We start from the raw sequence: 24,859 nt of genomic DNA on the forward strand, positions 1-24,859 counted from the left end.
CCAAGGTGATGAAGCGGCAAGATGATGACGTGGAAGCTGAATGACAGCCCACCCTCCGTGGAAACGGCATGTTTCCCAGGAATGCATAAATAATGCAGCGTTTTTTGGGATGATGCAGTGTGGGAAGCTGCCATTGTGGCCAGCGGGTAAAACATTGTTTTTCCCGCCCGCTACCGCACTTAGTGCAAATCTGGGATGATTCGGCCCATTGGCATGGATAGAAGATTGGCTAGCTAACAGAAAACAGAGGGTAGACAGAAATGGGTCTTTTTCTGGTCAGCAGGATGTGATGAGTGGTGTGCCACAGGGAACAGTACTGGGACCTTAACTTTTTACAATTTATATAAATGACTTGGATGAAGGGACCGAAGGTATGGTTGCTAAATTTGTTGATGACACAAAGGTAGGTAGGATGGTAAGATGTGAAGAAAACACAAGGAGGCTACAAAGGGATATAGATAAATTAAGTGAGTGGGCAAAAAGATCTGGCAAATGGAGTATAATGTGGGAAAGTGTCAAACTGTCCACTTTAGCAGGAAAAATAAAAAAAGAAGCATATTATCTAAATGGTGAGAGATTGTAGAGCTCTGAGATGCAGAGGGAGCTAGGCGTCTGAGTGCATCAATCACAAAAACTTAGTATGCAAGCACAGCAAGTAATTAGGAAAACTAATAGAATGTTATCATTTATTGCGAGGGGAATTGAATTCAAAAGTAGAGTGCTTATGCTTCAGTTATACAAAGCATTGGTGAGACCACATCTGGAGTATTGTGTACAGTATTGTATTATTTAAGGAAGGATGTAAATGCATTGGAAGCAGTTCAGAGAAGGTTTACTAAACTAATACCTTGGCTGGGCAGGTTGCCTTATGAGGAAAGGTTGGACAGACTAGGCTTGTATCTGCTGGAGTTTAGAAGAGTAAGAGGCGACTTGATTGCAACATATAAGATCCTGAGGGGTCTTGACAGAGTCAACATGGAGAGAATATTTCCTCTTTTGGCAGAATCTAGTACAAGGGGCCACTGTTTAAAAATAAGGGGTCACTCATTTAGGACAGAGATAAGGAGAATTTTTTTTCTCTCAGGCGGTTGTGAGTCTTTGGAACTCTCTTCCTCGAAAGATGGTGGAAGCGGAGTCTTTGAATATTTTTAAGGCAGAGATAGACAGATTCTTGATAAACAAGGGGGTGAAAGGCTATCAGGGATAGGAGGGAACGTGGAGTTGAGATTACAAACAGATTAGCCATGATCTTATTGAATGGTGAAGCGGGCTCGAAGGGCTGAGTGACCTATTCCTTTTCCTAATTCATATGTTCGTATGTATGCTATGTATGTTCATATGGATGAATCACTTCTTACTAATTAGATATAAGTACAACAAGGGACCAGGCTGTGTTGGCAGGGAAACATTCAGTAATACACTGACAATCTGAGCCTTTTCTGGGCCCTATCCAATCCAATCAATCAATCTGTCTATTTCCAGTATTTTTTCTGAAATGCATCCTCATTCTTTTTACAGAATTTTGTATGATTTATTCCCCTTTTTAATTCTTTTATACTTCAAACATTAGAATTACATTGGAACTGAAGAGGTTAAGAGCAATTTGAAAAGCTGATCAAAGCAATGAGATGGTAAATGATAATGATTTTTTTTTCCATGAGTCCATGAATTTGGAGAAAAGGGATCTAAATTTAGAATTAATGTTAAAAGCATATAGGGGAGCTAAAAGCTGTCGTATAAGGGTCTAGCACATATGGGGTTAATGTGGGACTGAGAACAGTACTGCCCACAAAGGGATGTAAGAGAGCACATGACCTGCAGGGTCACTCTAGGGTTGGACAGAGTTGTGTGTACCAGCAAGCAAGGAGACAGCTCCTAGCTTGTACCCTTACTGTATATTTGTAAATAGTTCCAAGAAAAAGGCTTCAAGTTAACCTACGTATGACTACAAAGACGTCTTCAGACCTACCGAACTGTAACCAACGCCCTACAACAAAAGGAACTTTTTCGGAATTGCAATATGGAATGCTTTAAGTTAATCAACTATCAAAGCTGAGTCAATCGTAAAATTAAGAGAGAATTTGAGGGAAGGGTGACATTTGAACAAACCAGAGCAGAAAATTGGCACTAGAATACATAGTTCAAATGTGGAGCATGCATCAGTATAGATATGATGAGAAGAATGATTTCCTTCTGTGCTAAAATTGTTTTCTATTCCTTTTGTCTGCTCCTGTCTTCATCATTCCCAGTACCTCTAACATGCCATTACAAGCAACAATAGGAGTAATCAAAAGGGATAATCTATACTCACATATGCAGGAGGTCTTCCTCCCCTGCTTCACAATTGCATTTGTCACAGGTTCCATATTTAATGTGGTATCCTGACTTCCACTCTTAGAGTTGTTGGTTTGTGTTGTGTGCCCAACGTTCTGTAGAATAGGAATCGCAGTAGTGTCCAATGTCACAGCTCAGTGATAAAACCAGTGCTTTGGTCTCTAAAACTAGAAGAAGACATTGTGTTGATTACTTTTAAATGGACTTTGCTATCTATAAGCAGCTATGTAATTGAATCAGTTAGTTGCGTAAGTTGCATAGCATTTGCCCAGCACAGAAGACATTGACACAGTAAAATTGCAACTATGAATGCCCGTCCCATCTCTTTGTGTCTTGACACATTCAAGTTGTGTTATGCAAAATCACCTGTGCTGAACCACAGGTTCCAAGTAACTGATCTCAGCCATGTCAGCAAAAGGAGGTGGCTCACCATGTGTGGATTTCCACCTCAATATGATCTGCTGATGCCTACCTTGCAGTAGTAAATTATAAAGCAGCATTGGCAGACGTTTGGGATTAGTGTGTGCTGTATAAACCAAGCCAAGGGAGAGGAGGTGAAAAAAATAACTTAAAATGGAAAATAAATTATTTCCTTTTGAAAATTGATTTTAAAAGCCCAAGAAGACACCTTTGCTCAGTAACATGGGGCTGGATTTTATGGGGGTGCAAACATCTCACCACCCCGCGTCCCCCCACCCCCCCAAAAAAAGGTTGGCTAGCAGCCAATGCACCGCAGCCATATGGTGCTGCCAATGGGCTAAACTAGGTGAGAGTGAGACTTCTGCCCCACAGTGGAAGGAAGTCCCGCTCTCAAATTTTGCCAGCTAATCTGATTGGCTGGCAGCTCTAGCAGTCCCAGCAGCGCCAGAGCTCAGTAGTGAGTGCTGCCATGACTGCAAGGAGGAGCAGGAAGAAGAGCAATGGCTGCTGGAGACAGGAAAGTCCCAAGCTTTTAGGGCAGAGAGGGATCCAAGAGCCAGGAATGGGGGCGGTGAGGGGTATGGGCTGCTAGGTTTTGGAGGTCACGTGTCGAGGATCGAAGGAAACGTGACAAGATGTACACAGGGCACCCCCCCAAATGATGTGCCCTCGTTCCTTCCCGCCTTTTTTCAACTGGGCCTCAAAAAACAGCCTGCCCACTCCCTCCCGCCTACCCACACCAACTGTATTATGGCATGGGCAGCATAATATCCCGGTCAACTGGCTTGGTGAAAAGCTCAATTGATCTTTAATTCTTTATTTAAATATGCCGCCCACCCATCGAACATGTTATGGGGGTACAGCTCGGGAGTGGGTGGGAAGGTGGTGAGCTGGGAACCCTTTGTACTTTGTGTGCCTCCCCCCCCCCGACCCACCCCATCGAAAACATGGCTGGCAAGGGGAGGGGGAGGTGGGGTGGGGGGGGTTTGTAAAATCCAGCCCATGATGAAAATAAATAATATAACATGTGAAGAATCAAAGTCTGCACCCCATTTTCCAACATGTTGGGGTTGATTGTAAGTTTCAACAGGTGGTGAACAGTGTGATTGAAACAGTTACAGAAAATCTGTGCTGAAAGACCCAAGCCATTTTGTCTCAAGTGGTGATCATTGTTCCCATGTCAGCAAGCAACTCAGTAGATAGAAGGGTTCATGAGTTTTGGAGAGCTCCAGAAAACATAAAAGAAACAAAAGGATATTAGATCTCCATGACTGGCTTTCAGCAATCCCTTTAAGAATCTCTAGTTAGGTTGCTCATTCCTGGTACTAAAAGGTGGAGCATGCACAGCTTGTGGGATCTAAAAATTGTGTTGGAGTCCTTTGTGCTTCAAAGGATACCAATTAGCATATTTGAATGAGGCTTTACACATGTAATTATCTAGGCTGCCCATGTAGAGACGCTGTGGAAAATGGCAAATGGTTGGAACAGAGCAGAAACAGTGCGGTATGTAGACAGCAATATTCAACCAACCACTGCTTTTTGCCAGGCAGAGGGCCTCAAAATTGTCCTCATTTGCCTTCATGTAACTCATGTTCCCACTTTTCTATGGCATAAATGGGATAGGGTGTGGTGTGCAGTGGGTTAGGGTACAGCCCTTTCTCTCCTGAGTGATGGGTCTGAATTAAACCCATGTTAATTGGATTAACACTGTAAACTGTAAGGCTCTTCAGTAAAATGGATTTGGCCATGTTCAAACTTAATGCTAATGGTTACTTGTGATGCAAAACTAGTTAATTCAACCCAAATTTTCAGCTTTGCTCAGAGATGGTGTAAAAATGGCTGATGTGGGAAATCGTAGTGAAGGAGGGGTACTTACGTAATTATCTCTAAAGAAGGTGTATTTTACATTACAAAGGAGATGGGTCTGTAGAAGATCCACCAACAATCTTTTAATCATCTTTGGAATATGGGAGTGGTGCCAGAGTACTGGAGGTTGCAAATGTTACACATCTTTTCAAAAAAGTGATGATAGATAAAATAGTAAGTAATCTGCTTATCATCAGTGGTGGGGAAATGTTTAAAGATCATGGCTGTAAAATTTGGCAGCATAACACCATTGATGTTGGCACAATGAGAGCCCAGAGATGAAAAGTTTGTGAGGACTCTGCTCCCAATGACTTCTGGCATGGCCTGCACCAATTGCTATGTTAGGAAGGGCAATAGCATGGGTGTGCTGTGCCTGCACCAAGACTGGGCAGATCATGAAAACAGTCAGCATCTAACACAGATTTAACACAACTTGCCATTTGGAGCTCAAGGTTCTGTTAGCGTCCTTGTAAACATACAGCTGAACATGTGTCAAGCTGCACTAAGGAATCCCTGCTAATTTTATCAATTGGGTATTAATTTTATTCAGGTGGAAGGTATAAATTGTGGACTCACCTGTGATAATATACAATGGACCATACTGAAAGGGGTTGTCGCTTGGAGGTGCATGATATACAATATATGTCTCTGTAAGTAAAGCTTGTAGGTGTTCTATCCTTCACCACCTGCCTAATCAAGTGCAAACATAATAGCAGAGAATGGTTGCCCAAAGGTGAAAGTTAGATACTACGGATGGAATTTTCTGCTTATGAGACTAAGTGTGGTGGTGGGTGGTTTCGGCAGTGTCCACCCCACTGGCCGTAATGGCGGGAACTCATACCTGATTCCCTGCTTGGAAGCTCATTAATTATTCACAGGTGAGTATTGGGCTGAATCACCTGACGGGTCAGAAGCTGATTCGTCTGCCCGCCATCAGCTGGTAGGGTAGAAGATCCGGGCACCACATATCAACATCAGTCCAATACATACATCTCACTCTCTCCAGACCACCTGTCTTCAGGACATGTGCAGAAATGGCCTTCCTGCCACAAGGAGAGGGCCGAAAGCCTCAAGAAGAAGGCAGCACCCACCTTCAGCCACCAGGCACTCCAAGCTTTGATCAAAGGAGTGCAGGGCACACAGGCATGTCTTGTTGTCCAGGGATGGCTCCAAGAAGCACAGCAGCCTCACATCTCGGCCTGGGAGGCTATCACAGCACGGCTGGCAACCATGCCCGAAACACCATCTCGTGCAGGAAGAGGATGAATGATCTTATCCGCTCTGCCACAATAAATCATCCTTCAACTCCCTCCAATATCAAACTCTCATCATGGCATCATGCACTCAAATGGCTACTCTCTTCAGGGATCTCACACAACCATTAGCGGGGGGAACATATCAACACTTATTTTCTCACCAAGAATTTCATATCACTACCATTCCAGATATCATTTGCTCACATTCCATCCTCTGGCCCTTCTGGGGAGGGCTCACCACACATGGGACATGCATCTCACCCAACCTCTGCTCCACCCCCTCTCATTACATGCTTTTCTTTCTTCTTCATACAGGACAAGCTGGCATACAACAGGCACGAAAGATCTCAGACCAGGGGAGGGACAGCCTACATCATTGCCCCCACTGAGTTCGAGAAGGCTGCAGCTGAGCTGGCTGAGGAGGACAGGGATCACTCCTATGGGGAAGGGGAGATCGGCTTCTCCCAGAAACCTAGTACAGATCACAGCTCCATCAATCACAGTGACTCACATGCAGTCTTATCTAGCTCATGCTCATCAACTGTATTTTCTAGGCACCAGCAGATCAAGACCCTCAAGGCACCTGAGCACCAGTCTGAGCCCCCAGACCATGTCTAAAGAGGAAGCTTTGGAAGAACTGTCACAGCGCTCACATGCACCCTCCACCAGCTCAGAGACACACACGTCGGTGAGGCACAGCTGTAGATTAGGCTTGGTCTCACTTTCTGGGAAACACCTCACTGACACGTCCCCGCAGCAGTTGGAGGCAGGGACAGCCCGGGTCCCCAACACTCAGAGGGCTGCTGGAGACCAGCTGCCCGATCAGTCTGAGTCAGATGATGATCCTCTGCAAGCAGCCACCATCTCAATGCTGGAGATGCAATGATAGCGGAACATCAGGCAGAGATTCGATAGTTGCTCAGCAGACTAGAGTGAATGATGGAGGAGTCCATCCACATTCTCTCTAATGTTGTAGCTCCGACATGCGAGCGCCTCGATGTCACCATGGGAAGGCTGTTGACTACCATGGAAACCTTGATCCAGCAAATTGTTTTTACACCGGCAGATTTCCGACTTTTTGCCTGGCGCTGGATTCTCAGCTCCTGCCTGCCATGAAACTTTCCATGGACGGGATGGGAAAATTCCGCTCTACAGTTTTTTTTTGGACATAAAGCTAAAATCATAATGGCTATTATAGAAAATGGCAGAAAGCAAGTTTAAGTTGCTGGGATATGATTACCCTCTGATGTGCTCAGAGACTGAACAATATGACCATTGGAAGAATAAGATTGATATATGGACATGGGTTATATACCAAAAAGAATTCTGCATGAAGTAAAAGCAGAAATAAGGTATTTTCTGAGATGGATGGCTCTCAGCTAGAAAATAATGAAGGGTTAGACTCTGTACCAGAATTTGTGAAAGAAATCTATAAGAAAGATGACCTATTAAATACCTATGAGATCAGAATTTGATAGGTTTCAGAAAATGGAGGATGATTCCATGGAAGAATATACCCTGGGCTCTAACAAAGAGTACAAAGGTTTGGCAAAGTTCAATTTAGGGATTCCTGGATCAGTACTCATATTTAAATTACTGGAGTATGCTAAGGTGCCTCATATGGACAAACAACTGGTTCTAGGTGGTGTTCAATTTTCAGGGGAGAAGCCTCTTAAATCAGATGTCTGCTGCCTTAAAACAATTCCCGAGGAAACAGTCTTTCCCTTTGTGGAATAAATGAGGCATTCCTCAATGGCATGAAGAATAGAAGACTTGATAGTAACCAGATTTTGAAATAGTTCAGATACTGGACACAGGCATCAATCCAACAAAAGGATTAAAAACAAGCAGAATGATGATGGAAGTAAGGATAGCAAAGCCGGTTATATCAGCAGAAGACAAAAGCGGAACAATAGTAACAGGAAAATGAGTTCCAGAAATGCCCAATGAAAAGTTAATAATAATAAAATTTAAATAATAAATTTAAATATGACTTTAAATATCAATATGTGGCAAATTGTTCAGATCAAAGTCTTCATAATGACACAGACAATAGTTCTGAGGAAGAGAATGAAGATGATGATGAAGCTGAGCAGATTATATGATCGCAAGAAGTTTTAATCCTGTATTAAATGTATTAGTTACAGACTCTTTAATTGTGTGATATTAGATAGTGCTTGTACTTCAACAGTACATGGAGTGGTTAACCATTGAATTGGTTAAAATGTTACCTTGATTCCCTAAGTAGTGAGGATCAACACACGGTTATGGAATATTAAAGTATAATTTGTTTTACTTTGATGATGAAAACACATTGAGGTCACTCAAGTGAGTTCTAATTCAATGTAAAATAGCAGGAGTGAGCCATTTTATAAATATTGATTTATCTCTAGTGAGATATCTATGTTGTTGAGTGAACCTTCCATGAAAAAGTCACAAATGAATCTTGACATGGAACGAGATAGGACAATTATTTTTGGGAAATATGTTGATCTGCAGTTTACCAAGTCAGGACATTATTGTATCCCTTAAACAAACCTGATGTTTCTTATCAAAGTGTTAGGCAAGCGTTAACGGTATAAGGAAAAAGGATAAGATAAAGAAGAAAAAAACAAAGTTTCTCAAAGTTACAAGATAATTTGCTCACCTATTTGTCAAACTTAAAAATCCTACTAAAATATGCAGGTGTAATTGATGAGGACATACAAATCTAATAGAAGAGATTAGTGAGAATTGTGAAATCTGTGAGAAGTATCAAACCATGTTCTATTGTAAGCCTTGCATTAGCATGCCATTTGAACAAGATAATTGCCATAGATATAAAGGTTTGGGGCAAAGAAATGTTTCCACCTTACATTTTATTCATCCGACTATTAGATTTAGTATTCCTAAACAAAAATATAGTAAAAAATAGTAATAGTGGAAAACTGGATAGGGATTGCACTTGTGACAACAGCAAAGTTCCTGACCCATAATGGAGGTGAACTTACTAACAAGGAGTTCGGAGCTATGTTGAGAATATGAATGAAATCTCATGAATACAGCTGAGAATCTTTTTAGCATTGGTCTATGTGAAAGGGATCATGCTGTGATTGATGAAACAGAGTTTAAAATGTTGGCTTATTGACCAAAGTTAAAATTGTCAACTACCCTTGCATGGGCAGGTCATGCAAATAAGTCTCTTCAGATGGTTGGAGAATATAATCCTTACCAACTAGTCTATTGGTGAAATTCCAAATTAACTTCTAATTTTGTGAAGGCTGAAGTATTGGAGAAAAATGTAAAGCAGTGAGGTGTCTTATTGGACCATCTGTGACAGAGTTCAATTCAAACAATTTGGTATACTGTAAAAGAGGGAATCATAGAGAATGCAAAGACTCTTGTAAGGCAGTACTTGTCAAACAAAACAATCAAACAGTTAAGGCTTATTCTTGACAATTAATGGGAATTAATTGTACTATCTCAAACTCTGAGTAGCTGGTAGAAGTAAATGAGGTACCTCTGTACCTGAAATACTCAAGCTTTTTTGTCATAGGGTCTTAAGGAACAGAATTCAGTAGAACAAGGGCTGGATCCTGATAATGTGCATGATCATGACACACATGGCAGAAGTATCACAGTCACAGGGCAATTGCCCACAGTGGGTACATGGGTGACATATGTTCTAGAGGGGTCTAATGAATGGAGAGATGCAATGATGATGGAACATGCAGGAAAACTTACTGGCAAATTTAATTTTTGGTTGAATGTTCAGGACTGTGGCCATGTTCATGGGTGAAAAGGTAGAATGTAAAAAAGTTCAATATAAGTAGTAATAGTGAGTCAGGAACTGGCTCTTATGTCAGAAAACGATCCTGAACAACAGGAATAACCTCTGGGCAGATTTTTCCGTTTGTTGGTTGGGCTGAGGCGGGCGGGCGGCCGATTGCTGCTGGAGAAATGGGCTGCGCCGCCATTTTCCGCGGGTGGGCCAATTAAGGCTCACCCAGTGGGTAAGCGACTCCCGTGGAGAACGGGAAAATAGTCGCGGGGGCGGGCGTGTTCAGACTGCCGGTTCCAATGGGGAGCCAGCAGCCTGAATAAAGAGTGGCCAGGCAGCCTGCTCGAGGCAGTGCACCATGGCCACTCATGGAGAGAGGGAGGGAGGGAGGACCGATTGGACAGCAGCATGAGCAGGAGGAGGGGGGCAGGCTGCAGGAGAGGCCAGCGGGGGGCCACTGTACCCCCCGATTTTCAGATGCCTTGCTGTCCTCCTCCAAGAGGTGTCTATCCGTTGGCACGTGCTGTATCCGGAGGATGGGAGGAGGAGCACCCCCCATGTCACCAGCCAGGCGTGAGAGGAGGTGGGTGACGCTGTGAGTGCCCATGATGATGTGCAGCACATTGGCACCCAGTGCAAAAAAAGATTCAATGATTTGCTGCGCTCTGGACAGGTGAGTACCATGTCTGTCTTGGCCATTTGACCCAAAAGGCAGCCTTAGCCTTTGAGCCCCCCCACTATGTCTTGCTGTCGTTACTGCATTGGGCATTTGGCACACGCTGGGTGGGCACACGGATACTGACCATGCTTACATCAGCCTTAGTGGTTGAGGTGAAGAAGGGTTCTCCCCGCAGCATATGTTGTGTTTGTGGCATTTGAGTAGTCTGGGGGCAACCTGCAGGGGAGGCAGCTAGACACATACTCAGAACTCCAACACATGTCATATTTATGGTAATGAGATGGCGCAAGAGGTGCCTCAAGGTGTTTTGGCCAAGTGGCATCTGCTGGCATCGGCGTCGCACCTAGTTGCGCCTCCTTGCCATGGGCGCTAAGACCCGTGTGATATTCAAAGTGATGGACGCTGAATGTGTCCAAAGTGGCAGTTGGGGGAGGAGTTTGGGACTAGCTATACTACCTTCTGGGGACTGATCACCAGTAGTGTGGACAGGAGCCGCTGGAGGCCTCAGATGGGCCACTGGCCACTGTGGTTGGGGTGTGGCGTGCGCGTGCAGAGTACATGAGCAAACAGTCCTAAAAAACCCTCTTATCTGTTTTGCAGGCAAAAAGCCACCACAATGCCCGGGAGCGCCAGAGGACTGGAGGTGGGCGCACCCTCCTCCAGCGCCTCACAACCTTTGAAGAAGAGGCCATGGAGCTGGGCAGGAGGCAGGAGGCCAGGGCGGCCGGGGGCGGCGAGGCTGGGGTCCAGCAGCCAGGTATTTGAGGTCCACAGTCCCATCCACTGTGTCTGCACACCATCCAAACCACTGATGGTTGCTGGAATCGTTAATGCTGAAACAATGCTCATTCACAGACTGAGACATTCTGACGTGTGGGTCATACAGAAGGGACCCTTGTCCCCTTGAGGATTCGCATCTCCACCACCCTCCAAAGTCACCTTATCCCATTTGTGACCACTATCACCATGGTCTAACATGCCATTGGATCGCTGCTGCACAGCCAAAGAGTTATTGCACCTTAGGGGGTTTGGGACCTCCAGCACCCTTTCAGCCTGTGCACTCCACATTACTTTGTCCAAAAGATCCTCAGCACCTCAGCTGAGAACCTCATGGCACTCAACTTAGATAAATGCCACCACGTTACTCATCCCTGCGCCAAGGGGAAATGTTGCCTTCTGCACATCCGGTCTATGCCCCTCCTAACAGAATGAAGGCCAATAATGTGACCTCTCAATCTCCTGTGATCCACGGCAAATGTCGCAACTGTTTGCGATGTTTCCTCAGCCCCGCAACTCTCCAGGCCAGAATGCATCCAGGTCAGGTACCTCTGCACTCTCCCCATTCCTATGGTACATAACATGCCATGTGGCATTCCTGAGGCCATCTGACCAGCCTGTCTGTATGTGAGTTTAATGGTTGGGGCTCCTCTTGACTATTTCCCATATCATCAATGTTCGTCTCCTATGGGTCTTGAAGGGTGAGCGACTTATGAGGCTGGGGGGGAAAGGGATGAAAGGTTGAACTGACTGTACGTTAACTGATGCAGTGTCCTTGTTGTTAATTTCGGCATCACCACCAGAGCGACCCGGACCTCAACCCCGCAGCCCCCCCCTCCACACCTGAGGGCCAACATATGCAACTTGCGGCACATCATTTCAGCCAGCCAGGCACCAGTGCAGACACACACGCCTCGGTGGGGACTTTACCATCGGCTAGTGTCCCGGGTCGCAGTGGAGAGGGCACATCACAATCACTGGAGGAGATGGTAGGGGCAGAGAGTGCCGCTAGTGCCAGCAGCTGGAGGGCTGCAGGAGATGAGGCACATGCCGAGTCCGGCACTAATGACGTGCCTCTGGAGTTGTCACCAATGCAGCAGCTGCAGCAGAGGTGGCAGGAAGTGCATTTGCATCTGGCAGGGTTGCGTGAGGGAATGGTTCAGTTGCTTTCTGCGACGGAGGAGTCCAGGCGGAGTGCACGTGAAGGTTTGACCCTCAGGGCAGAGCTTCTGGCTTCCTCCAATGAGAAATTGGCGACTCTCATAGAGAGGGGCTTCAATCGAATGGAACATTTTATGATTGGGATACGCTCTGACCTGCAAGCCCTCACAGCGGTACTGGCCACGGGTGGTCATTCCCAATGTGGAAGATGTTGTGGGCACCAAATGTCGGCGCTTGGTGCCCATGCATCTGCGGTGAGCAGGGAGGTCGAAAGGGACCTCACGTCGGCGCAGCAGCTGCCTGTCGTCGCTGCGAGCTCCTCTCAGGGCGCTCCGGATGAGGGCAGCAGCTCCTCCGCTCCTCTGACAGTCAACGTTTCTTCCGTTGAGGCTGCAACAACTGGGGAGGTGCCAGTTCAGAAACTGGCCACTCCCTCCCAGGCGGGGCCATCACAGGCTCCACGGGCCAGAGGACGCCCGCCAAGGTCATTGAGGCCAACAGGACAGCAGAGTCAACAGGCTGTCTCACAAGACACTCCGAGCGATGGGGCGGCACTTAGACGTAGCACCCGCAAATGAAAGCATAAGACACCTTAGGCACTCCACAGGTATGTCACTGGTGATTTTGTGTTGTACTTAGAATAAGGACCCAAATTTTTCTTATTGCAATGGAGTGTTGTTTGCTTTTCTTTTGGGCAGAATAAAGTCCACCTTTGTTACCATGGCTGAGGGTCTTTTGTTTGTGATGCATTTTTCTTTTTCACATATTTAACACGAGCGCTTGAGTGGACATTGATGTTTCTGTACTAAACCCTTAGTTGAAGCTGAACAGGTGGAAGATGTGGCACCTAAGTGCCACGTGTGGAAGCGCCAGGCAATGCTGTTCCTGCTGATCCATGTGTGTGGCGCTAGCTGAAGGTTCTTTGGATTAAATTGTCCCAGGTGTCCCTGCCTCCTTGGTGTAGTAGCGGGTCAGCGTGCTGCCCCTCATCATCGCCCTGTGCTTCCTCATCCTCTGAGCCACTGCTGGATTCATCATGTGCAGCCTCATCCACTGCGTCAAGGTCTTCATCGTCACCTGCATCCCCCCTTTCCAGCGCAAGATTGTGCAGAGTGCAGCATGCTATCACTATCAGAGAGACGCGATCTGAATGGTACTGGAGTGCCCCCCCTGAGCGATCCAGGCAACGGAAGCGCATCTTGAGAAGACTGAGGGCTCTCTCCACCACAGCCCTTGTGGTGCCCTGGCTCCTATTGTACTGATGCTCAGCTTCTGTTCTTGGATGGCGGAGAGGCGTCATGAGCCACCTTCACAGGGGATAGCCCTTGTCACCCAGCAGCCAACCATCCAGCCGAGCCGGAGCACTGAAGAGCCCTGGCACCTGGGAGTGTCTGAGGAGGTAGGCGTCATGGGAGCTGCCTGGGTACCTTGCACAGACTTGTAAAATCTGCATCCTGTAATCACACACTATCTACACGTTCATGGAGTGGAAACCCTTCCTGTTGACGAAGGCACCGGGCTCACCTGCTGGTGCCTTGATGGCCACATGTGTACAGTCTATAGCACCCTGGACGCGGGGGAAGCCAGCAATGGCTGCAAAGCTGTGTCTGACTTGTCTGGTCGCAGCGGAAGTGACTGAAGGTGGATACCCATCTGACTAGAGCGTCTGTAACCTACTTGACACAGGTGTGGACAGCTGATTGGGAGACACTGCAAAGATCACCCACCGAGCCTTGGAAGGAGCCAGAGGCATAGAAGTGGATGGCAACTGTGAGCTTCAGAGCCGCTGGCATGGGGCGTCCTCCTACACAGTTAGGGGAGATATCAGGGCCAATCACCTGACGGATATAGTTGACTATCTCACTTGAGAGTCGGAGCCTCCTTCAGCACTCCACCTCAGTCATATTGAGGCAGCTGCTTCGCCGCCTGTATATCCTGGCAGCAGGATAGTGGCGTCTTCTGCGGCACCTTGCACCTTGGACAACCTCTTGGCCCTGCATCCCTTGTGCCTGCGCCTGGCCTCCCAAAGGTGGCTCCCCTGGAGGCTGATTGTCCAGTCCTGGCCTCCTCCTTATTCTATCCCTCCCTTCCTCGTAAAGGGAGCTGCCTCCAGCGGAAAGGTCAGAACCCATACCCCCAGGCTAAATGGAGGCTTCTGGAAAGCTGCAGGCCCGAGAAAGGTTACTGTCTGCAGACTGGTTTCAAAGTACACAAGAAGCTCTTGGAAATCGATGAGAACTGCTAACAATCAAACACGCAACTTTAAAACACTTTCAGCAATTAAAACTTTGTGTAAAACATGAACAACCCTTCTGAATCCACATATCCCGACAGTGCATGAGTTTTCATAAAAAATCTCCTACCCCCCTGCCTGTTGGGCCCATGCTCTGACCCGAAGTTCGCACGGGCCCCTCAAATTCCAGGACAATTGGCAAGTTAAGGGCCTTAACAAGGCCTTCAATTAATGGTGGGTGAACAACCCGCTGCTGAGCGTGCCCGCCAACCGAAATACCACGATGCTGCACGCTGATGTCGGCATGTTCACGCGACGTCAGTGCGCGACATTTTAAGCGATGATGTGCGGGCTCCACCACCCGCACGTCAGCCGGAAAATTCTGGCCTCTGATAATGCAAGGGAAGATCTTGCATTAATAATCCCTACTGATATAAAAGTGGATGTAGAGGCTGTAGTTGGAATAGATTAAAGAATAAAATAAAGACCGCAGAACAGTCATGTAACAGAACTAGAAGCAGAAGTTCTCATGATGATGATATTCTGATTGCCAATAAACTCCAGGGCAAATGAATAAGAGAGGCAAAAAAGAGAGTTAGATAGTTGGAGAGAATTTGGAGTTTATTCTGAGGTACCAGATTGGTGACTGGCAGCTTTGTCTCAGAATTAGATTTGTACTGAAAAAATTCATGGAGGTGGTACTTATAAGGCTAGAGTGACTTCAGTATCTAAGAGTTTAAAAGATGGGTGATGCAGATGTCAGAGTGGAATTTTCCGCTGCTAAAAAGGTGGAAAATAGTTTAAAATTGTTTTGGCTCTTTTGGCCACAGCTTCACGGGAATGTAGGTCAATTGGCTGAGAAGTCGCATTTCTGCAGGGCACTACTTTTCAGAGAGAAGTGTTTCTGAAACCACCTAAAGATGCAGCAGATGCAGGAAGAAAATTATGGAAACTAACCAAATGCATCTCTGCCTGAATGATGCTTCCAGTGTATGGTACTTTTTGATGAGATCTGTTTTGCTGAAAATAGGTTATGTTTCAAATGAAAGCAGACCTTGCAATGTTTTATTGGTATCATAAATGAATACTTTTAGGCATCTTCATGATGCATGTCCACGTTTTCTAATGGGGTGGTTCTATGGAATTTGAGAAGGGTATTATTAATAAGATTAGAGTAGAATTTAAAATTGGGAGTTAAGTTTGCTTTTAAATATTAAGCCAAGTAATTCTAGTGTAACTTTAAATCAAAAATCCTATTTAGAGAGTTTTACTCCCATCCCAGTTAACCATACTAAGTTATCGCAGAAGTGTCATCTTGCAGCTAAACAGACAGAGCAATTATGAAGCTGGATTGATCAGTTGGTCTTGCACTCATGCTCAACCAGCTACTCATTTTGATGTATTGGAGTTTAGTACTGCAATGAAACATGCTAAAATAGAGCATATATTAAGGACAAATAAGCATTATGAAAATTAAATCTGGAAAAATGTGTCCTAAGTTCCCATCCTTAGATGACCCAAAGAATATGAAGCTAGTTACTTTTAGTGATGCTTCACATGCTAATCTTCCTGTTGTGTATTATATTGCAGCTGATTTCATAACATTTTTAAGGGTGAGAATGGGAAATGTTTTTCTTTAGCTTGAAAAGCTAAAGTAAAAATGATTGTTAGAAGCACTCTGGCTGCTGAAACATTGATTCTTGTGGAGCCAGTGAGTGTAGGATTCTATTTGACAAATATAGCTATATAACAGTGACATTCTGTACAATAGGTGTACTGAAGATAGTACACTCATTGAATTTTATGTAGATAATTGTTCATTGTGGGATAATGTCAACTGTATGAAAAATGAGTCAGAAAAAAATATGGATGGATCTTTCTGGCTTGAGACAAATGTTCGAAAGATAGGAAATCTCCAAAATTAACTGGGTGGATTCAAGCCATCAACTGTCAGCTAGTTTTACTAAAAGAATTGCATGTATAAAAAAATTGTTAGGGGTCAAGGAGGAGAGTTGTCTCTCAATGTAATGTTTTGCATAGAATATGGAAGTTTTTCATTTTATTTTGAAATTTTGTTTGTAGATATAAAGTCTAATTTTTATTTTGTCTTGACAGAGTAGGGAATCTTAATTGTATATGAATTGGGGATTGCACATATTAGGGCGCGGGGGCTATTAATGGAGACTCACCTGTGTTAATTTATATATGAGCAACTGAAAGACAGTTTGTTGGTTGGAGATGCATAGGAGAGAATTTTCCCTCCATTGGGGGGGTTGTGTGGAGGCGGACGTGGGCGGACGCGTACCCAGTTGGTGCCCCTGATCGGGTCCACGCCGCCATTTTACATGAGCGGGCCAATTAAGACGCGCTAAGTGCTCTCTGTGCGGGCGGGGTGGGCTCCCTGAGTGGGGAGTGCTCAGAAGTGCCTCAGGGAGGTAAGTTTTAAATTTTAAAAATTTTAATAAACAAAAAAAAAAATTTAAGGCATGTCCCCTCATGTGATAGTGTCACATGAGCTGGGACATGTCAATGAACTTTAATGAAAAAATTTATTTAATTTATAAACCCTTCATGAAATCTCATCCCGCCCGTGGATGAGGTTCTATGAAAAATGCAAAGGCCGCCTGGGCTCTTCGCCTGCCCGCCAACATTAAGGTTGGATGGGCAGCCCAGACAATCAGCTTAATTAGCTACTTAATGGCCTTAACAGGCCTTTGACAGTTCGGCAGGCGCGCAGCCAACTCGGCTGCGCATCCGCCGAACTGAAAACCTAAATGACGCGTGGTGACGTCGGGACACGGGCCTCGCCCCCGCTCGCCGATCCGAAAATTCTCTGCATAGGATATAATGGGTTGGATTTTCACTGAGTTGTGTTGACTCAGGGGCCCTTTTAAATAGTGATCCAGACACAATTCTGAGATTCTCGACCCCATTCCCAGGGTTTACGATTTTCAGGATTGCCTTTTAAGTTCACAAACCCGCACTTTGCACTTCTGACCTGGCCTAATCCATTGTGGGGATGGCCATGTCCTAGTCCTCCGTAATTTTAATAAAGTTGGGCCAGCTTTTCAAAGAGTCGCGGTTCACGTGTCGTGAACCATAATCTGCATTAGAGAACCTTTTGAAATGTAAATTCAGAAGGTTCTGCACACACTGCCCCCCCATGCCAAGGCATGTCTCCCATCCACCCCTATGACCCCTCATGACCACCTTGCCAAGGTATGCTCCCCAAACAACCCCGTGGCCCCTCATGCCCCCATGCCAAGATATGCCCCCAACAATCCCTATGACCCCATGCCAACATATGCCATTGAGCCATTCCTTATGGCTCCTCATGCCCCCATGCCAAGGTATGCCCCCAGAACAACTCCTATAGCTCCTCATGGCTTTTATGCAAAGCTATGGCACTTCCATGTCCATTCACCCACCATACACTTTATAGACGCAATGAACCTTATAGTGATTGTGGGAAGTGTAAAAAAACTTTAAAAACAGTTATTCATCTATTGCACAAAGCTTAAACAATATAATATACAGTGAAGAGGCTAGTAACAGATTTCAGGAAGACATAGATAGGCAGGCACATGGCAGATTGAATTTAATGCACAGAAGTGTGAAATGATGCATTTTGGAAGGAAGAATGAGGAAAAGCAATACAAAATGAATGGTGCATGGTTAAAGGTAGTGCAGAAGAACAGAGACCTAATGATTTACTTACAAAAATCTTTGAAGTTGGAAAGATGTCGATATGGCTGTTAAAAAATTACCTTGGGCATTAAAAATAATGGAAAATAGTACAAGAGCAAAGGTATTATGCCAAATCTTTATAAATCACTAGTTAGACCCGCCAGAGTACTTCATCCAATTCTGGGAATCACACTTTAAGAAGGATGCTATGTCCAAAGGGAGCATGCATAGGAGATTTAAAAAGAAAAAAAGACTGCCAATTATATAGCACTTTTCATGACCACTGGATGTCTCAAAGCGCTTTACAGTCAATGAAGTGCTACAATCTCCCTAGATACAGATAACTTCTAAACAGAAATTTGAACTTCCAGTAAATAGCTGAAAGGATGACATGACAAGATTTCACATTTTAAGACTTTTATGTAACAAGAGACTTTTTTAAATGCATTCACGGGATATGGGCATTTATTGCCCATCCCTAGTTGCCCTTGAAAAGGTAGTGGTGAGCTGCCTTCTTGAACCGCTGCAGTCCATGTGGTGCAGGTACACCCAAGGTGCTGTTAGGGAGGGAATTCCAGGATTTTGACCCAGTGACAGTAAAGGAACAGCGATATATTTCCAAGTCAGGATGGTGAGTGACTTGGAGGGGAACTTCCAGGTGGTGTTCCATCTATCTGCTGCCCTTGTCCTTCTAGATGGTAGTGGTCAAGGGTTTGGAAGGTGCTGTCAAAGGAGCCTTGGTGAATTCCTGCAGTGCATCTTGTAGATGGTACACGCTGCTGCTACTGTGCGTCAGTGGTGGAGGGAATTAATGTTTGTGGATGTGGTGCCAATCAAGCGGGCTGCTTTGTCCTGGACAGTGTCAAGCTTCTTGAGTGTTGTGGGACCTGCACTCATCCAGACAATTGGAGAGTATTCCATCACACTCCTGATTTGTGCCTTGTGGACAGGCTTTGAGAAGTCGGGGGTGAGTTACTCGTCATACAATTCCTAGCCTCTGACCATTTATGTGGCTAGTCCAGTTCAGTTTCTGATCAATGGTAACCCCAGGATGTTGATAGTGGGGGATTCAGTGATGATAATGCCATTGAAAATCAAGGGGTGATGGTTGGATTATCTCTTGTTGGAGATGGTCAGTGCCTGGCACTTGTGTGGTGTGAATGTTACTTGCCACTTGTCAGCCCAAGTCTGGATATTGTCTAGGTCTTGCTGCATTTGGACATGGACTGCCTCAGTATCTGAGGAGTTGTGATTGGTTCTGAACATTGCGCAATGTTCAGAAAATCCCCACTTCTGACCTTATGATGGAAGGAAGGTCACTGATGAAGTGGCTGAAGATGGTTGGGCCGAGGACACTACCCTGAGGAACTGCTGCAGTGATGTCCTGGAGCTGAGATGACTGACCTCCAACAACCACAACCATCTTCCTTTGTGCTAGGTATGACTCCAACCAACAGAGAGTTTCCCCCCTGATTCTCATTGACTCCAGTTTTGCTAGGGTCCCTTGATGCCACACTCGGTCAAATGCGGTCTTGATGTCAAGAGCAGTCACTCTCACCTCACCTCGAGAATTGAGCTCTTTTCTCCATTTTTGAACCAATTAGGTCAGGAGCTGAGTGGCCCTGGAACACTATTGACTAAACTCGTTCTTTGTTGGCGACTTATACTTTAAATCACAAAACAAAACATTCCCCTTTTTCTTTTAGCACAAGCAAAAACATACTCCACAGATATACTCTACACTGTCCTTTAAGTAGATATTCAATTCTCCTGGAACCAGTCCAAGGTGATTCTTAGCTCCTGAGAGTTTACTTCTGTTCTTTTCCCTTCTCAGCCTTGGAGCTTTTAATCTTAGAACTGTCTTTCACAGTGAGGTTTTACCCCCGAGATTCTTCCTCTAGCGCAAGCTATGCAAATCTTCCAGTCTTGTTTTAACTCCACTTGAATTTGATCTTTCCAATCCTCGTGCAAGATCCCGCCCTCATTTCTGCATAGTGAGCCACAGTGTCTTGCTGCCTATAACTGCTCTCTATTCCCACATACTGGCAGACCAACCTTGTCTGTGAGTTTTAAGGGATTTCTTAAACACTTCTCCTCGCAAAGCCTACCTCTATGGCAGTGTAATCACATGGTCCTTATATCCATGGAAAAATGTTGATTAGCTATCCTTGTGACCCCAACTTTCTTTTAGTTTGGAAGTGAATGGACAGGTTAAAGCACAACTGTTTACAACCCGACAGTCTCAACACTTTTTTGGGACTTCAGAGTCTCACTTTTAGCACACAAACTGCCACCATTGGCTCCAAGTGTAAACAACTTGCACCTTCTTCCCTGTCAAATAATCAAACCACCCAGGCTTACTGTCAGGCAGACTTCAGAACAGGTCACATCACCCCCTTCATTTTACCTTAGCTTAAAGACACTGACCAGATTCCTCCATTCTGGAGTCTAAGTTTGGTGGCAGGAGTGGAATTGAGAGTGATCTCCGCTGGGGGGATGGGAGGACTGACCATCCACAATCTTGTGATTTTCAGCTCATTACAAATGTACTGGCAAGGAGCTTACTGACTCTTGAGGAGGCGGGCAGGAAGTCACAGTGCCCACCATCAAATGACCAGGCACCATATCTAAAGGGCACCTGGACAGCCATTCACTCATTGCAGGCCAGGAGCATCAGTCTGGCTGTTGTTCAAGATTCTGCCGAGACTAGAATGTCATAAAGAAGACAATATGTGGCCCCACGGCTCTGTGAAGCCTCCCTGCAGGTTCTCTTCCAGGCTGTCCAGGAAAGGTGGGAGGGACTGTTTCCCATGGATGGCAGCAGGACGCCCTCCCATCAGGTCACAGCAGCCTGGATGGAGGTACACGTCTGTGGAGCCTACAGGAGAACTGCCCAGCAGTGCAGAAATAGGATGAATAATCTGCTGTGCTCTGCCAGGGTAAGTGGCATAGTCTACTCACTGCAAAGTGACACTCATAAGGGCACCTGAATGGCCTACTCCTGCTCCTATGTTCCTATCTTCCTACCAGGGAGAGTATGTGTGCGAGTATACAGGGATGTCAGACAGAGTTTGGATTGCAGGACTCAGTAGCAGATGGGACATGTGCACTGAATGTGTGCCAGCCATTTTATGCTCTCGATGTTCATTTTATCAGTTGTAGGACATCCTGCTTGTTGATCACTTACTGGGGAGGGCTCAGGAGCTGCCATAGATATGCATGTGCTTAAACTACTCATGCACCCTTTGGGGTGATAGTCAATCCTTCTGTCTTTCTGCAGGACAAGAGCACACACTAAAGGAAAGCATGGGCCAAGACTGGAGGTGGCATTCCAGACATTCAGGTCATTACCCCTTTCGAGGAGGAGGCCACCGAGCTAGACAGGGAGGAGCAGGATGGTGCTTGTGCTGAAGGTGAGATAGAGCTCCCTCAGGAAGCCAGGGAGGATGCCTCCAGTCTGCAGTTGTCAGATGCGCCCACAAGAGTAGCACGTTGCTTTAACTAAGGAGCCTAATTAAGCATTCACTAAGTCTTTCTTTTCTCCATTCCAAGTACCAGCAAGAAAAGGGGGAGGCCCAGAAGGAAGACCGCTCACAGCTCCATCTTCAATCCCATCTCAGAATCCTCAGAGCATGCACCATCACGGCATTCACCTGCACCCTCCACCAGCATAGACACATTCACCTCAGTGGATGCATGTCCCCGAGTAGGCTCGGGTCACAATCTGGTGAGCACATCATAGATGCAGGTCCACAGCTGGTGGAGGACGTGGCAGCTGAGGTCTCTGACCCTTGGAGGATTGCTGGAGACCAGGGCCTTGCTCAGCCCCATGTAGGTGATGAGCCTCTGGACTCAGCCATAACAGTCCTCATGGAGATGCAGAGACAGGCAGGGAACCGTCAGGCAAAGATGCTAGAGGCCTTGTGCAGACTAGACCAAAGGCTGGAGGACACCTTCTGTCTGCTGTAGTGGCTCCAGCATGCGAGTGCTTATATTCCTCCATGGAAAGGCTGCCTTGGAGACCCGGGTCCAGCGGAACACAAAGTGGCTGCTGATATGTGCTTGGACCTGCACTCCATCACCCTAGATATGGGTGCAGTGCGGTAGCTAGGCAAGAGAGGGATGGAGCACCTCAACCTCTGTCCAGGTGCCCCTTCTCCTCAAGAAGTCAGGGAGATGCCATTGGGCACCCACAGGGAGGAGGAACGCCAGCCAGGCACCCCGGGGGCTTCATTCCAGGACACTTCAAGAATGCCCTGCCACTCCACCTTCCCTCTGCCAGTGACATTATCACCTCCAGCAGGTCAGGCCAAGGAGGGTGCACCTGCACCTGTGCAGGAGACCCTTAGCAGGCCTGGCCCTCTAGGCCTCAAGCCACCAGAGGACACCCACCAAAATCATCACAGTCACTAGGCTGTGTCAGCAGGCTGCCTCCACCTCAGCTGTGGATGTTGGGCTGCACCTCGACATAGTAATAGAAAAAGAAAGGTAAAGAAGTTTTGAAGGCACACAGATGGCATGTGTATACAACCATTATATATACTTTTGGCACTTGTAACTATATGTTCACTTGCACAATTTGGAAACATCTTGGATTCCATCTTGCTGCTAGTTTCTTCAGTGGTCTCAGTCATTTAAAGGTGTGGAATTTGGGCCCCCTTCAGAGCCCAATAATGAACTCCTATAGATTCAGCTCTCTCACATTATCAAGATAGTGATTACTCATTAACCCAAGATGTGCATGAATAAGCCCGGGCCATCATTTGCGGCCTGGGCACACAACATGCAAGCCATTACTTGCAGCTCCCAATGTTCTGGCCTCCAAAAATGATGTCTGTCAGAGTGTTCAGCGAGGTCATTGCGTCTCCTGCTGCAAGGAGTACTCAAGGGCATTTAAACATGCTATGTGAGTGACAAGGAACACCATAGATGCAGTTTCAGGGTTGAAAGAGTAAAGCTCTACACTGCCTTCTTAACAATAGAAAACCAGAGGCTTCTCTACATGTTTGGAGAAAGCTGTAGTGGACACGTCTAATCGTTACTGGCCATCCTTGGTGCTTTGTCATTTTAAGCTAACATGCAGGTGAAGACTGAATGTAAGGAGGCAACGAGCAAGTTAGCCTTGACTGCAAGAGAGATTGAGTGTAGGATTTAAGAGGTGTGTGTGCAGTTGACTGAAGCCTTTGTGAGACCTTATGTGGAGATTTGTTTAGCCTGCTCATCTTCTTATCAAGTGTTTCAGTGGACCTCACATAAAGGGTTTGCAATCAAAGTGCTCCAGACATCATTGAAGGATTGTAGTATTAGTCAATGAGGTGAGAGAGAGAAGAATGGGCCTTTATGCTGGACTGTGCCGAGGATTATGAGGCTATCCATGTGAAGCATCAGCAGGTCTAACAGGCCTCTGCAGGCACCCTGCAGGAAAGGTGTTTACCTTGGCTGAGGATGATGGACAATGATGGATCACAGTCTCACACTAGTACTAAGGCCATCTAGGACTGAGACTTACAGGATTCTCTGCAATTAGAGGGTGTGGAGTGGTTGCTACTCAGCAGCCCATAGAGCACGTGAGGCACTTTCAGTGGGTGGACTCCAAAGTAACCTCAAAACCTTTTGGCATGATAAAGGTGTCAAGGTGTATGGGTTTACTATGGGTGAGAGGTGATCATGGGGGCAGAAACATGATCAGCTATCATACATCAATGTACATTAATGCAAGACGTCAAGGTGTTTGATATGGGTTAATGTTTGTTACCAGGAAGGAGCTAAGACCTGCCAGCCAGCAGAGGACAGAAAACCAAATAGTAGGGAAAATATCTCCACCGATGCTGCCAGACCTGCTGAGTTTTTCCAGGTAATTCTGTTTTTGTTTAAAATATCTCAGCAGTTTGCTTTGCCTGGAATCTGATAGCTTTTGGATTGTCATAGGCCTCTCTGCTGCATTGTACCATTGCAATAGCCTTGGCATGTGCCTCCGCGACATCCTGACACCTGTCATCATCGTTCCTTCACTGTCCTCATTGCTGGAGGAGATACCTTGGTCCTTCATGTCTCCCTTAGCCAAGACATCCACCCTTTGTAGCACGAGGTTGTACAGAGTGCAACAGGCAACGATGATCCGTGACACACGTTATCTTTAGAAGGCCTATCGTCTGTTCAATTGTAGACCTTAAGGAGGCACGTGCAGCATTGTAGCTCTTCCCAGCATATGGCAAAATGGCGTCACCAGCCAGATCATCTGGGGGTATCCCTTGTCCCCAGGGACCCAGCCCTGTAATTGCCAAGGTCCTTCAAAAACCTGTGGCACTTGGGAGTGGTTCAGAATGTGGGCATGGTGAGAGCTCCCCGGGAAACAAGCACAAACATGCAGGATTTGTCTTCTGTGATCACATATCAGCTGCACATTCAAAGAGTGGAAACCTTTCCTATTGATGAATGTGACTGGCTGTTGCCAGGGAGCTCTCAAGGCCACATGTGTGCAGTCACTAGCTGCTTGCACCTGAGGGAAGCCTGCGATTGCTGCAAAACCGAATGATCTTGCAGCCTGGCTTTCGGGATCTAGGTGGAATTGGACAAATTGGTGTACTCTCCTGAGCAGGGAAACTGTCACCTCCAGGATGTACTCGTGTGTCGCTGACTGGGAGATGCCACACAGGTCCCCAGTGCAGCCCTGGAAGGAGCAACTG

The 24,859-nt window shown here is 46.1% G+C and overlaps 2 protein-coding genes across 4 annotated transcripts in view; one reads left to right on the plus strand and one right to left on the minus strand.

The window, feature by feature from the left end:
- cacna2d4a (calcium channel, voltage-dependent, alpha 2/delta subunit 4a) overlaps positions 1–24,859 on the plus strand; it is a 718,409-nt gene that overhangs the window by 452,128 nt on the left and 241,422 nt on the right. The window lies entirely within an intron of this gene.
- Positions 1–24,859, minus strand: part of lrtm2a (leucine rich repeat transmembrane protein 2a) — a 55,110-nt gene that overhangs the window by 23,189 nt on the left and 7,062 nt on the right. For both annotated transcript variants that reach the window (XM_078568259.1, XM_078568260.1), the window contains exon 2: positions 2,312–2,501. In XM_078568259.1, coding sequence (XP_078424385.1) covers positions 2,312–2,366 — 55 coding nt within the window. In that variant the 5' untranslated portion in view covers positions 2,367–2,501. The remainder of the gene's footprint in view (positions 1–2,311; positions 2,502–24,859) is intronic.

The sequence above is a fragment of the Cetorhinus maximus genome, chromosome 22, assembly GCF_964194155.1.
Source record: "Cetorhinus maximus chromosome 22, sCetMax3.hap1.1, whole genome shotgun sequence".
Taxonomy (NCBI): domain Eukaryota; kingdom Metazoa; phylum Chordata; class Chondrichthyes; order Lamniformes; family Cetorhinidae; genus Cetorhinus; species Cetorhinus maximus.